This window comes from Haliotis asinina, chromosome 4 (genome assembly GCF_037392515.1).
Source record: "Haliotis asinina isolate JCU_RB_2024 chromosome 4, JCU_Hal_asi_v2, whole genome shotgun sequence".
NCBI classification, from domain to species: Eukaryota; Metazoa; Mollusca; class Gastropoda; order Lepetellida; family Haliotidae; genus Haliotis; species Haliotis asinina.
In genome coordinates, this window is record NC_090283.1 from 64,876,442 (window position 1) to 64,891,939 (window position 15,498).

Here is a 15,498-nt window from a genome sequence, read left to right on the forward strand (position 1 = left end):
CGCAAAATCTAACGGTGGCTACGAAAACATTTCACTCTCTTTCCAGTAACTAAATTTTGACAAAACGTTCATATATATGGTCTTTGCGAATATTAAGAACGGGAATTACGTCGCGGTGACTTTACTAAAACAATACCTGCGGGAAAAAACAGCAAGGTGCAAGATTCTAATCGTCTGATTCACACAGGTTGGTTGGTGTACGATCCGATACCCATACTTCAAACAGTTCAAACTTAACATTGAGGCGTTCGGTAAAATAAATACGCTGTTAACTGGTCCAACGGGGACCCTGAGTTGAGGTACTCTCGCTGTTTGTTTCCTCAACCCGTGCTCCACTCGTGACCAGTGAACAACTTATAGTATGCACGGAAAACAGATACAAACATGTAAGCGAGAATCTTTGACAAATAAAGCAAACAGTGTAGTCAGAAAAACTTCGACAACAACCTTGTGTCTGCTTATTAAATATTCACATCAAAATAAAAAAAGGGTTTTTGTAGATTATGAGGTATTTACAAAACAACATTTTACATGCTTGGGTTGACTCATAAACATTCCAACGTACTCGTGTGTGACACATTATGTAAGGAGTTCTGCAGCAAGGGTGGGGCATGCTTATTCTTTCTGTGAAAGATGTAATAATTCATATTCTGTCATCCGGTCATATCATTTTCAAGGCTCTTATACCTACCCTGATGGGTTTGTTCCAGCATATTCATGACTTACTGTCATTAAGTTTATGCGTACTGCCATGAATTTAGATTATAAACCAAACGTTTATTCGGACGGATGTCTACGACATAGCGTCATGGAACTGGGCAGACTTTAAGCTCCAAGAAACAAATTTGACTACATGTCCATGTACTAATACCGTTCATATCCAAATGCTATGCAGTCCCACCTTAGGCAAATCTAGGAAACCTGTCCAATGAACGCCACCTTGCTCAAGTCTAACAACTCTGTACCATCTTCCAAATACCGATTAACTCAGCACAGTAAGTCCTAGTTTGCACCCATCGGTTAACTCTGCCCAATGAGCCCCACCTTGCACAAATCTACTAGCTCTGCCCAATGAGCCCCACCTTGCACAAATCTGCTAACTCTGCCCAATGAGCCCCACCTTGCACAGATCTACTAACTCTGCCCAATGGGCCCCACCTTGCACAAACCTGCTAACTCTGCCCAATGAGCCCCACCTTGCTAAATCTGCTAACTCTGCCCAATGAGCCCCACCTTGCACAAATCTGCTAACTCTGCCCAATGAGCCCCACCTTGCACAAATCTACTAGCTCTGCCCAGTGAGCCCCACCTTGCACAAATCTACTAGCTCTGCCCAATGAGCCCCACCTTGCACAAATCTACTAGCTCTGCCCAATGAGCCCCACCTTGCACAAATCTATTAGCTCTGCCCAATGAGCCCCACCTTGCACAAATCTACTAGCTCTGCCCAATGAGCCCCACCTTGCACAAATCTACTAGCTCTGCCCAATGAGCCCCACCTTGCACAAATCTACTAGCTCTGCCCAATGAACCCACCTTGCACAAATCTACTAGCTCTGCCCAATGAGCCCCACCTTGCACAAATCTACTAACTCTGCCCAATGAGCCCCACTTTGCACAAATCTGCTAACTCTGCCTGTTGAGCCCCACCTTGCACAAATCTACTAGCTCTGCCCAAAACACTGTTAAACTTAGCAATATGTACACATATTTTGACAGGCAATAACGTTCACAATTATAAAGACATACAACCAGACAAATATTTGGTAACCCCTCGTAGATACAAGAAAGGTGTACTTAAAAATAGACATACATGGGCAAATGAGAATACATCTTGCCCTTTTGTGGAATAGAGCCTAATAAGTGATCCTGATGATCTGGACCATGTGTTCACATGTGACCTGCCAAGTGCAAACATCATTGTGACAACACATTCACCATCACTGACGATCTCCATTCACACAATGCAAAGAAACCCATTGCATTCATAAACACAAGGAAGCTGATCACATTGGATGCAGATACAAATCATTCAGCAATATGAAAACGTTTTCATCAGTATCTCTGTTCTCCACTCACAAAAACAAACAATATGGTCCAGTCCACTTTATTCCCAATAATGTCTTTCTATTTCATTCTCAACTTTCTCAACGCACCTTTACCATGTTTCCTGCGTGATGGTGTCTATTGACTGTTGAACAACCACCTGCACATCCCGAAGTTTGAATGTTATATTTTGCCTGCCAACATCCGATTTCATGATGCCCCAAATGAGTTCTTTGGTGCTTAAATCTCAATGATAGGGTGGCAATCGCAAAACTGAATGACCATGTTCTGTAAGGTACTTAAAGACAGTTGTGGTTTACTTTGACTTTATGATGTCATACAGAACAGGTTTGGTTGCTTTTTCTGGATACGATATTGCTTTGTTCTGCAACCATTCTATCATGTCTCCCTTCTTACTGTTAGATGTTAGGGCCCTTGTATTAGGTACTTGAACGCCATGATATGGAGCGTTATCCACGACAATCAGAGTTTTTTGGGTTTTTTTTTTTGTTTTTGTTTTTGTTTTTGTTTTTTTTTGTTTTGTTTTGGTTTTTTTTTGGTTTTTTTTTTTTGGGGGGGGGGGTGCAGTGCTGGTACCAATTGATTTTGTACCCACTCTAAGAAAACCACCCCGTTCATTTCGGTGTGATAGTCTCGGTTGTCTTTAGATTTTGACTTGAAGACTAAGGAGCAGCCAGGTAGGAATCCCCGACTCTTGCTACCAGCATGGAGCACAATCAGTCACTCTCCCTTGCCAAGTGGTAATTTTCAGGCACAGGACTCTGAAGAGGAGCTACCGAACCATTGTGTCCCTGTGGTATGGGAAGCATTTACCCATGTTTCGTTCACATATACAGGCTCGTAACCCTCTGTACGTTTCTTTCGAATTGTGTGTAAGTACTGGTGTCTTAGTCGAAGAATATCAGACCTCTCGCACAGTACACGTCTATTTTCTGAGCTTATTTTTTGTAAAGGAAACCAAATTTGTGAAGCAGCCAGCTGCTACTAGGTGCACCGAGTTTTTTGTTGTGGTTTTCTCATCCCAACGAGGTACAGAAATTCACAGCTGTATGGACTGGGACACAAAGGGACCACCAACGATATATCGTTATAACAGTAGTTCGTTATACGTAGTTCGACTAAAGCATGCGTCAAGTGTCATTGACCTTAAAATCAGCTTGACATATCCGTCAGTTACTATTTACAGTTGATACAGAGATTTAGTTTGGTGTAAATTCATATTTCTTCTTCGTTATGGAACGTAAATGCTTTATTTGTATAACAAGGGCACTTTTTAGATGTAGCTTTATTCTGTATAGACGACTTTTCGACATAGATTCTGATGTACTCAAGGAAGCAGTTAGAATATATGTCGAAACGTCCAGAATATAGGATAAAGAAATTGTATATCCGTAACCAAAATGTCCTCATTCTCTCCTAAACATCAAGAATGTCAATCAAAGAAGCTTTATTTGAAGTATTTATTACGTCACTTAAAGCAAAATTACCCCCACAACTGAAAAAACATTATAGCGTGACAGAACAACACATGGCGATGGACTGACAATGAGTGTATTGTTCAACCTTCCATTGTCCATTGTTTGTGCTTTGATATGAGTTACACCTGCAAGGTCACCATAATCAAGCGGACACTCAGAGTGTGAAAGACACTATGAATAACTACACATTTAACACGATTCTTTACCTACGTCTGTACAATATCCCCAAAAAGTGCAGGCATGTAGCTGCAAGGTCAGGACGAGCATTGCGCCAACAGAAAACGGATTGGAAGTGTCTGAGGATACCTGTTAGTTCAGGGTATGTATTGATAAAAGTAAGCAATCGTGGGTAGTGAAAGTGTATGCATAACTATGGAATCCGGGAAGGGACACTGTCTCGTTGTCTCCCTCTTAAAAACAAGTTAAGTGAGGCAAAATTTGACGAAAGCGTGACAATGCGACAAAGCGACAAAGTGACAAAGTGACAAAGCGACAACGCGACATTTCGCCTATTTGTCGCATGTCGCGTACTTAATAATATTTTTCTATACCTCCCGAAGGCGACAAGTGACATAGCTACAATTTTAAGGTCAAAATATGTCGCGTTCCATCGTCGCCCCGTCTAATTATAAGATGTCTGCAAAAAAAGCCCCAAAATTGATTACAACCTGACACGCGACATATTCAATATATCGCACTGTCGCGTTGTCGACTACCAGTGCGCGTGCGTAGAACGACATGATAGAAAAGTTATACTTTATTTTACACTTCAAACGTATTTTATATATTGTAAATGTGTTCAGCCGATCAAGTGTGTTTTAGACGAAAACCAAATTATTAGCGCGTCTATTCATTGTTATCACGGCACCCAGCGGCCCTATCATTCAAGGTGAGGTAATTTGCTGTGCAGTTTTGTGTCTTTTAGTCACACCAGATAACTATGGTCATAGGTTCGAATCCCAGCACGATATATACATTCATCAATTTGTTAAGATTCAGGCCACATCGTCAGAAACATCAGGTGATGTCCTCGGATGGGTCACTATGCTCGACAATGTGGCTCCTGACAGAGTTTCATAGGTCATTTCCGACGTTGGTGATTTTGTCCCAGATCAGTGGAATGAGATGGTGATATCACTTAACCATCCAGCACCTCAAAGACAGTATAGGTCGGCTTTGAACGTGATATTTGTCTTGAGAAAACACAATACAAATGAACTGTTATTATGATATTAGAAACGATGAAATCGCTTGGCAGAGTTGCGTACGCTTGGAGCGCCAGAAACCGATGGCAAAAGTGCAAATACCCTGATATGTGTAACCTAAACAAATCGTGTTGATATAACCGATATCAGGAGACGCTTGCATAATATTCTTTACATATCCGTTCAGTAGTTCGACTCATGGGGCCACAGCATAGAATACAAAAATTATTGCATTTCGACAGACCACATAAAAGTCGAAAGCAATTTGGTTGTAATATATACATATTTTGATAAAGAATTTAGGACGAATGTCACGGGTAGAGCAGGATACTTTTATCTGTTTGAGAACACCTGGTCGCATCACTAGTAGATAGTGTTTCCTAAACACATCCTCTATCGTATCGCACGATGCCAATCAGTAGATAGTCTAGTCCAGACTCAACGTAAACCGACGTCATGAGGCGTAGAACAACCCAATCAACCCATGCTCATAATATAGCATGTCGTCTTATGGTTGTGAAACAAGATTTTGTCGCTTTTGTGGTACTAAAGCATTAAGCATCCGCGATAGGTATCACTGACATATAGCGAGTGAGTGAATGTATTTTTATGCCGCAGCAATAACTCATGTATGCAATCCAGTCTGGACAAGACGATCCAGTTATCAATAACATGAATATCACTTAGGTGGTATTCTCTGTACATTTATTCAGGTGTTCGGCCTCATTGGCTATTTTACAATTGTATTTCGATCGCCCAGACACAAAATCGCAAGTACTTTGGGAAATTTTATGTACCAATTTTAATTGGAATGTTATATGACACGTAAACATATACATCAAAGAGCAAATGTTTCTAGCATATCCAAGTACTTGCTGACACGTTGTTGATTGTCTTGACAGTTTCATACCGTCACTGTTGATAGTTGAATATTACATTCACCATTAGCTTTCTTTTAAAAGGTTTTGAATATCATTGTCCGCACTCCCAGAATAACGAGATGCTTTCGCATGAATTAATATCATTTGGTTTGATTTACACTTTGCATTTTCAGCGTGTAACTGACGTGCTTCCTTCTCCGGTGTGGCAGACAGGGGAACACTGACTGGCAGGTGATTATTCATCATCTTTATGCAACATTTGAGATGAAAAAATTCTCCATAAACTGCTGTGTCAGCGTTATTTGTCAGTCGCTGCGCATTTCCTGTCTGTGCTTTTTGAAATGGCACATTTTAACTATATGGCATGGACAAGACAATCCAGTGACTGACATCACAAGCACCGATCTACGTAAGGAGGATGACATGCATCAGTGAGTCAGATCACCTAACATAACAACTACTAGAGAACTCACAAAAATAACCTCCTATCATTCCTCCCCTCAACACACACACAATGACCCCCACACAAAGAATCCCCTTCCCGCTCCAAAGACAGACAGACAGACACACCAACCCCTCAACCCCAAAATGATGGCAGAGCGCCAAGTTTCACTATGTTAAGGCATTTTAAGGGCATGTTACTTTGTACATAGGCATTACATCTGAACTTTTTCAATTGAGGCAGCCAAGTCAGATACCGTTAGTCGCCTCTAGCGGGTTACTGTGTAACTGGGTAATTCTAACCCAGCTCAGCACGTGTCTAAATACAACCGTAAGCGGAGAACACATTAACCTACATGACGCATTTTTAAGGTTGATCTAGCTGAACCATCTTTCCCTGATGCCACCTGCAGTGTTGCAATGCATTCGTTGCAAGACAATACATAAATCACAGAAACCAGTTGAAACATATACAATCTGTAGCTTCAATATATGTATGTCACGTTGACGTTTCCGCCAGAGAAGATATAACACTCCCTGACGCCTGAGAGTGCGTCATGACATCTTATTAATACAGATTTAGGTAGGTGAAATGTTTGACGTGTCTAGACTATCAATCATACCAGCGTGTTACTGTCGGCTGAGGCAGTGGAGAAGCTTTTGGATTGACTATTACTGTCGCTTAACAAATAAAAGGGCATGATGGAAGAAAATATTATTCAAATTTTGAGCCATCCATGATATATGATCAACCTAAACTGGCGTCAATTCTAACTAGTTTATGTTGTGACTTCCACCTCGTTGAATATCTTGTTAACACAAAGGATTACATATTTGGTAGCCTATTGGTTAAACGTTTACATAAAATTGTTGCGCCTAAGACCTGGTTCGATTCCCCACGTGTGTACAATTCGTGAAGTTCATTTCTAGTGTAATCTGCCATGTTATTGTTGGTATATTGTTCAAAGTGCCAGCATTCCAATCTAACCTCACTCACTATACGTTATTTCAAACTAACATGCGCGTCACAGATCAGTCTTTCATTCATTCAGGAATGAATATGTAACATATCGGTCAGTAGCTCATGCAGGACATGTGACATGTCGTTTAGTCTAATTTGTTAAGGGGCGGTGGGGAAGCCTAGAGGATAAGGCGTTCGCTCGTCACATCGGGTACAATGTGTGAAGCCCATTTCTGGAGTCAGCGCCCTGTTATTGCTGAAATATTGCTATAAGTGGCGTAATCTGATATCGTTCATGTGCCCACTTGATAAACAGTGCCATGTATTAGAAAATGACAGATTTGATATGTAGCATGTCGTTTATATACTGGTGCAGCACCTGATGTACGTTTCAGTTGTAAATTCATCGCAGGTATGACTGAAACAAAATATGCGCTACGTCACTCAAACATGAAATATTCTGTCACATGCCCCTCGTGCGTGACATATCGTCCGTCTATTCACATAATTATCTTGGTAGTTCCCTTTCAATCAAATATTCATGTAAAACCATTTCATATGTCTTTCTTTTATGCACATAAGTATCGAATTTCCCACTATTTACGCTATATAGTTTTTTGGCTATCGGGGTATTACCTTTAATGTCGCATATTTCATTAATTAGTCATGTGCCATTCATACAGATATTCACGTGTGTCTTTCGTTTATTAAATTAAATACGGATTATTGCCTTAATCACCGACCCAGGATTTTTTCGGAGTTTATGTGGGACATGCCGTCCATTTATTCGCATAAATATTGCTTCTTCTTTCATTTACTCCGATGCCGTTTATGCAAGAATTTCGACATGTTTGTTTTACCGCGTAAGCATAGCTTATTCACGTATTCTATTCGACGTATTTCACGCAAGGACTGAAATGTGGTATGTTCTTTTATTGCATAATAATCTACACTTATTACATTCAGGATCTGTGAAGGTACGGGTTACAATTGTTATTTGGCAATCCATGCTTGTTGTAAGATGCGACTAACGGGATCGGATAGTCCGGGCTACTGACTTGATTGACATATGTCAATGCATCCGCATTGCATATATTCTATGCTCTTGCTGTTGATCACTGGATTATGTGCCTCAGACTGGACCATTAAGCACAGTCGCCTTAAAGCTGGAATATTGCGGCGTGGACCAACAAACAAACCGACCTTTAATGCAGGGATTTGTGAGTGACATGTCGATTTACTCACACGAATATTGCTAATTCACCTCAGCCAAAAGTGTTATGACACATTCGACAATGCCAGGACATATGTGTGACATGTTTATTTTTCAACGTTCACGCTTGCATGATTCAAAAGGTCGTTTTTCCCCCAACCAATACAGAATGGCGTTCATTCACCCATGTTGGAACCAATATGTTCTGTAGGTACTATGGTGTCATCCACATGGTCGTCGTTGTTCCTGTTGATGCTGATGCTACTGACGTTGGGGAGGACGCTGAGGAATGGACATGCTCCCCGCTGGCTGGTCAACCTGTTCTGCAAGAGGTCATCAGGTCTGACTCAGGTGCCCTGGGATTGCACGGGGTACCTCCACTGCTACACCCAAGGCATGACTACCTACGGTGTCTGGCTCAACTGTCCGGCGTCACTGAAATTTGATGCAACATCACAGAACTGTCTCCGAGTTTCTCCTTCTTGCATGAACATGGACCGTATGTGAGATTACACCATTGCATTCGACACATACAATCATTCGACACATACAATCATTAGACACATACAATCATTTGATACATACAATCATTAGACACATACAATCATTAGACACATACAATCATGTAAAATCATTTTTAACATCATTAAAAACTTGCTTTGAAACATAACGGTATTGTTACCGGTATCAAAGTTGTCATAATTCATTATTCTGCCAAACTCAAATATTGTTTTCGATAACACCAGGAACTTTAATTTTCTCAGCGATTAAATATATACCTCAGATGAGTTAATGGGTGGATTGTCTTGGTCCAAACTGCAATCCAAAGTATATACACACACATACACACACACATACACACACACATATATATAGGGATATATACATACATACATACATACATACATACATACATACATACATACATACATACATACATACATACATACATACATACATACATACATACATACATACATACATACATACATACATACATACATACATACATACTTGTAACTTTATCAACTCCTCTTGGTATAGTATATGGTATTTAGTTGTGGAAATGTTAGCTTCATCATCGGTTGGTTTGTATCTATGTAAATCTGAGCATGTGCGATCGGCCGGTCTTAATGTGCACATTTTGCGGTGTGTTGATGTGTATGTGTATATATGCGGGTGACTCCTATCCTGCATTCAACGCCACATGTTCGGACTGAGCCACCCATTGTAGATTATCGCTTGTAATAATGTTATTGATACTATTATTGCCTGTCATACCATGCTGATATTTCCAGGAGTGGCACAGAGATACTGTCCCATCTATAACCACTTGCGATTTCCGCATCCGGGTAGTTGCACGATGTTCTACGACTGTTCACGGAAAATGCCGGACAAACGATATGGATTGAAGATCTACGAGAACGAATGTGCCTATCCAAGGCTGTTTGATCCTGAACTGGCAGTGTGCCGGGAGAACGAAATGAGTAACGAGATATCCTGCATGAACCCCCCATCCAGTAGATGTACGTACATGGCACTATCGGGCGTCCATATGTTGTTTAGTCATTTTCTGTGATGCTCATTTCCCGTCCGCCCCGCCATTTCATTCCAATATGAAACATAATGCTTCCTTAAAAAATAATAATTTCATTTTAATCTTGCCCGCCATTACCGCCATCCTTGCATTCTCATTAAAATGTCATTAACATTAAAATATGTTATACATTCATTTTAATCATTTAAACCATTAAATCATTTCATTATGTGTAAAAGAGTGACGAGGATTCTTCTTTTTTTGTGCAGTCGCAATCAAATGTGGTTGCCATAAGAATCTGTACCGAAAACGCCGATTTGGTGCAATAAAGAAGTTGATCATCCATAAATACTTGCCATTCCTATTGCTTACAACTTCTAGAAAGCCTCTAAAACAGTTCATTATTTCCATAGTCATAATCTTAAATGTTAACTGGTGTTAGTGATGAGAAGATATGCTCACCTTTTCTTGAAAGTTAGTCATACACACATGCTCCTCATGATCTACATAGAATCGTACAATGAACTTGACTCTCATCAGAGATAGTCACTGGACACGATAGGCGTTGCGGCGTGTTCATTTTACAGCCACTTAATATTTTAACAGATACATTTCGTTCTGTAAAGCCAGGAGCTACATATTAAATAGACAAAACATGATGTGTCCAGGGACATTCGATTCTTCCGATTTAAATTCCGGGACAAATGCCCGACATCCTGCACAAATATAGTTTCAAAGATAAAAGGGAAAAAGAGTAATATAAATTTAAAAAAATGATATTATTTTTTATTTCATAATTTCGTAAACCTCATTTACTTTCAATGGATTTTATTGGATTTGGGTATTCTAAAATACAAAATAATATTACGCATTGTTTCTATCGTCGTCGTGGTTGGGTAGACTGTCAGTTTGACCTGATGTCATGGCAATGCATACTATAGAACTGATCCCCTAAAAGGGTGATCCGTGCCAAACATATCGTACCTCTCCCGCAGTTCAGTTAAAGTACCCATATAGTAAAAATGTTGTCTTGCTATACCCTAGCCAAATTCTATACAGGCACACTGAACAAAACCAGTTACAAAAATATCACCAAACCATATTCACTCCCTTAGATATCTACTTGAGGTGATCCGTGAAGGTCCTGGGGTAGAATAGGCCTTCAGCAACCCATGCTTGCCATAAAAGGTGACTATGCTTGTCGTAAGAGGCGACTAACGGGATCGGGTGGTCAGGCTCGCTGACTTGGTTGACACATGTCATCGGTTCCCACAAGTGCAGATCGATGCTCATGTTGTTGATCACGGGATTGTCTGGTCCAGACTCAATTATTTACAGATCACCGCCATCTAGCTTGAATATTGCTGAGTGCGGCGGAAAACTAAACTCACTCACTCACTCTATTTGAGGTAATTTCACGATAAGAAGACATAAATATGCATTCCAGCTTGTGTTTCGTACCTAAGTCAGATTTATCTAGATGCATGTGGCATTAAGGTGACTGTCAACGTCTACATGCTGAGAACATGCGTGGCACATTTAATTATAAACATCCTATATTAGCATATTAACATTTTCACATGCCCTGAATAGAGTGCATGTCAGTGATGACGACCTTGGTGGTTCACAGAAAGATAGATGTCTCTGTCTTGCAGTTTTACTTCAGAATGCAAAGTATTCACGCACAAATAGAGCAGTGCCTTCACGTCGCGACTTTTTCTGAAACTCCGAGTGAGTAGTTCTAGGGATATAACTGTAAGTTATTCATGGGTTTACTTTCCAAGTGTCGTTCTGAAATATGTAACATCGAGTGAGTATAGTTTTACGCCGCTTTCAGCAATATTTCAGCAATATCAGAGCGGGGGACACCAGAAATGGGCTTCAAATATAGTACCCATGTGGAGAATCGAACCCGGGTCTTCGGCGTGACGAGAGAATGTCCTAACCACAAGGCTGCTACTCCGTCCCTCGGAGCGATTGTCAGTGTTAGTGGCAAAGGTCTTAAAAACCGACTTGCCCCCCATCGTTCGTTATTTCACCCATACACATCCCACAGTCAAGTCAGAGTTCCTGAAAATGGGCAATATATTCATAACAAGTGACGAGTGTGGACAAATCCATATACGTGTGAAACTGTTTAGAAACTGTTGAGCAACAGCGATGGCAAGATACGCAAGATACGCAACTTCTCAGTCAATTATAAAGTGAATATCCGGGTTGAGATGACAGAATTGTTGTATCCATTTCTTGTGGGTGGATGGGATATTAAACGTTGTATCATAAGATGATACAGAAGGTAAAGTGTTAGTAAAATATCAAGCCTCCAAAAGCCCGTATACATGTACCAATCTTAATTAACATCAGAAAACTGAGGGAGAATGGCTGTACAAAATTAGCCATACCCAAAAGTAAAATTATGGACGTTGTAACCAGTTGGAGCATCAAACGCGACACGGGAAAATGCACTAACCACTGGACTAGCTCCACTTCGCCTTCAGTCCAGTGACGTTTTAGTATTACCATCATTATAATTTGGTCATGCTCTATATTACTATTATTATTATTATTACTATAAGAATTTTTGTGCTGTTATTCATGTACTTCTTATGCCAAGATAACAGGCTGATGTTCGGTTTTAGGTGATTACAAGACGGAGTGCCTCTCTGTATCTAGTCAGTGTATGCAAGATGGCTACGCCCCCAAACCAGGAACTATCTTCTCGTCCCATCACATCCTTTGTAAAGCAGGGAAAATAGTGTCAAATCTACAATGTAAACTTTCAGAAGAAGTATTTGACCCAATAGGAAAGAACTGCACATCAAGCTATCAAAGTAAGTATTGATATAATTGAAATCAATACGTTCAATTATTATTTGTCATTGAACATGTTTGCAAATATGGTTGACGTGTCACATTATTTCGTTACATGGAACAATATTAAGCCAAATTTGGCAGATTTGATATGGTTGGGTTTTATTTTTTCATCATTAAATTCTTATGGTTGGTCGTCGATTGTATGTAACCTCGGAGAAACACCTTGGACGTTTCTTGTTTGTATGTATGTTTTGTTTTTCTTTCTGTTTTTTTTTTTCTTTTTTTTTTTTTTTGGAGCTCTAAAATTACAAATTACCTCATTCACACTTTTTGCTAAAAATAGTAAATATGGATTATTTATCTGACTAAACGCCATTTGTCTTATTTATAAAGTGACATTATTCTCAGACAGATAATTTTACTGGTGTGCATTTTACCTGTTTTCAAACTATCCCATGGCTTCATGGCTATAGCTATTTGTCTCCAAATGGTATCTCCGGTTTAGCCAGTTAACACCTCAAAATATGTCACACGGCTAACGAGGGTTTTTCGTGAATATCGTGAGGATGCTAGTGCTGCCTACTCCATCTTGTCAATCCAAGGCAATCTACACACGGGCACGTGGCACCTTTACGCCGCTGCCGTGACGTCTTTACATGACGACACCCGTCGCCGTGAGCGGTTTGCGTGATGGTACACAACAACTGCGGTCAGGACATTAGCGGACAGCCGTTTGAAAGCAGAACGATATAGGGTGACTAAAAAGTCTCCCCACGGCTCTTTGACAAAAGGGATGATTTCAACTTTCCAGGAGTTACCTTCCCTTTCATGTCGAGCAACATTCCAACAGGTCCAGCCTGTGGTGTTAAATTACATTTCGAAACTTTTGAGGTTATCATGAGCGTGCTCTTTTTATCAGTATTTCCAAGAGCGTCATGCCACTGTTGCTTGTAAGATCAAGGTTACGATATACAAGGCCTCAGTAAAGCTTTCAAAACTTTTTATGGGAGGAAAAAATGGACAAAATTTCCAAACTGGATAAAAAATGATGTCTCATTCAATTTCCAATTTGAACTTATACCACACATTTTTTCAGATGAATAATTGACGAGCGTGTGTTTATGACAGGTACCACCCGTGGGGAACCTTTTCGCCAACGTGTTACTATCACTGTCATAGTGATTCATAACACATGCTCGCTTATCATATCACATGGTGACAGTCGCTGGATTGTCTGATACAGCCTTGAATTTTCTTTACATACAACATCGCGCTGCTATAATACGGCTGAAACAATTATCAGCTCATGATATAATCACAACTGTACAATCAACAGTGATTTTAGCAGAAGGATATTTCTTATGGGTGTGTAAAGTATCTTGTAGTTTTAATTTCAATGAAGTATCAAGCATCCACGACAGGTATCACTTACATTATATTGAGTGAGTGAGTTTAAGTTTACGCCTAATTCAGCAATATTCCAGCTATATGGCGGCGATCTGTGAAATAATCGAATGAGACGAAATACGTTTTAAACTGATTTTGATGAATATAAGGAAAACTAAATCCATTTTAATAACCTTGTTATAAATTATGTACCTCAAAGAGTCGAACATTTTCCTAAATCATAAGAAATCTCTTAGGAAAATAGATTTTGGAATCCCGACAATATCACCGACATTCATTTATGAATAACGATCACCTGGCCGCGAAAACCTGATCGAATACGAAACCATCCGTCACAAGCAAGATTTTGCTTAAAAAGGAGCATTTTTTGTTTCGTTTAAATTCAAGAAAAAAACATTTAAATCTCCAAAGCACAAACATGTTGCTTCATGGATCAAAATTCGGTCAAGGTGCCTGCCGCCTTTACAGGAATTGGTCGCGTGTGTAACCTGTCTCTGACAAATCTGATCTTATGAAGTAATGGATTACAGACCTAGCGTCTCAGCTGCTTTATCTCTTCTATATACATATCCATCACAACTGATTCAATGTATGTTTTTATTCAACTTGTCCACACTTGAAGAAACCAGTGTGCATTCTTTGTCAAAGCCAGTGTGTGAATATAACTTTTTATGCCCAAACCTCCATAATAAAAAATAGGCTTGTGCTCACAATTTCAGAGTCAATCAATAGCTACTGCCAGATGAACCCCTCGGCCAAATTCGCTGACCCGAGGAACTGCGCTCGGTATTACGACTGTAGTACAAGGTACCACCACTTCGGGCTGAAGCCTTACCAGTCAGAATGCAAGTACATGTACTTGTATGACGAGAGCAGCTCCACGTGTCGGTTGTTTGACATGATCAAAACTCCGTGTGGAAACAAATTTGAGCCGAAATCACCGTGTGAGTACTCACAAGATATGCCTTCTGTTGCTGGAGTGACTTAGCATGGGTAATAACTTTTTTGACTGCTATTTAAGACACCCGTGAAGATCCGGGTTAAAACTGATCTTCAGCAAACTATGCCTGTCGCAAGAGACGACTAATGGGATTGAGTGATCAGACACCTTGACTTGGTTGACACATGCAACTGTATCCCAGTTACGAAGAAAGACGCTCACGCTGTTGGTCACTGGATTGTCTGGTCTGCTCGAATATTTACGTACCACCGCCATATAGTTGAAATATTGCTGAGGGCGGCGAAAGACTAAAATCACCTCCTTCAGTTCCATTGCAATTCTAATATCCAGTCACGGTATAAGTCACTTCAAAATAAATCTACGCATCATTGGGATAGTGCTAGTGCAAGAGGAAAACGGTCAGTACCCGATTATGAAAGATCGGAATCGAAACTGGCACTTAAAAGGAATTCCCCCACGATTCCTGTGTCATGCAGTGCTAATACCACACTTTTTGTGGATTCTGTTCTCCCAGCACAAGCGTAGTCTAAGAG

The 15,498-nt window shown here is 40.2% G+C and overlaps 1 protein-coding gene across 2 annotated transcripts in view; it reads left to right on the top strand.

The window, feature by feature from the left end:
- Positions 1 to 15,498, top strand: part of LOC137281779 (uncharacterized) — a 76,382-nt gene that overhangs the window by 1,068 nt on the left and 59,816 nt on the right. For both annotated transcript variants that reach the window (XM_067813394.1, XM_067813395.1), the window contains exons 2-6: positions 5,805 to 5,862; positions 8,458 to 8,745; positions 9,545 to 9,772; positions 12,423 to 12,614; positions 14,724 to 14,948. In XM_067813394.1, the coding sequence (XP_067669495.1) occupies positions 8,463 to 8,745; positions 9,545 to 9,772; positions 12,423 to 12,614; positions 14,724 to 14,948 (928 nt within the window). In that variant the 5' untranslated portion in view covers positions 5,805 to 5,862; positions 8,458 to 8,462. The remainder of the gene's footprint in view (positions 1 to 5,804; positions 5,863 to 8,457; positions 8,746 to 9,544; positions 9,773 to 12,422; positions 12,615 to 14,723; positions 14,949 to 15,498) is intronic.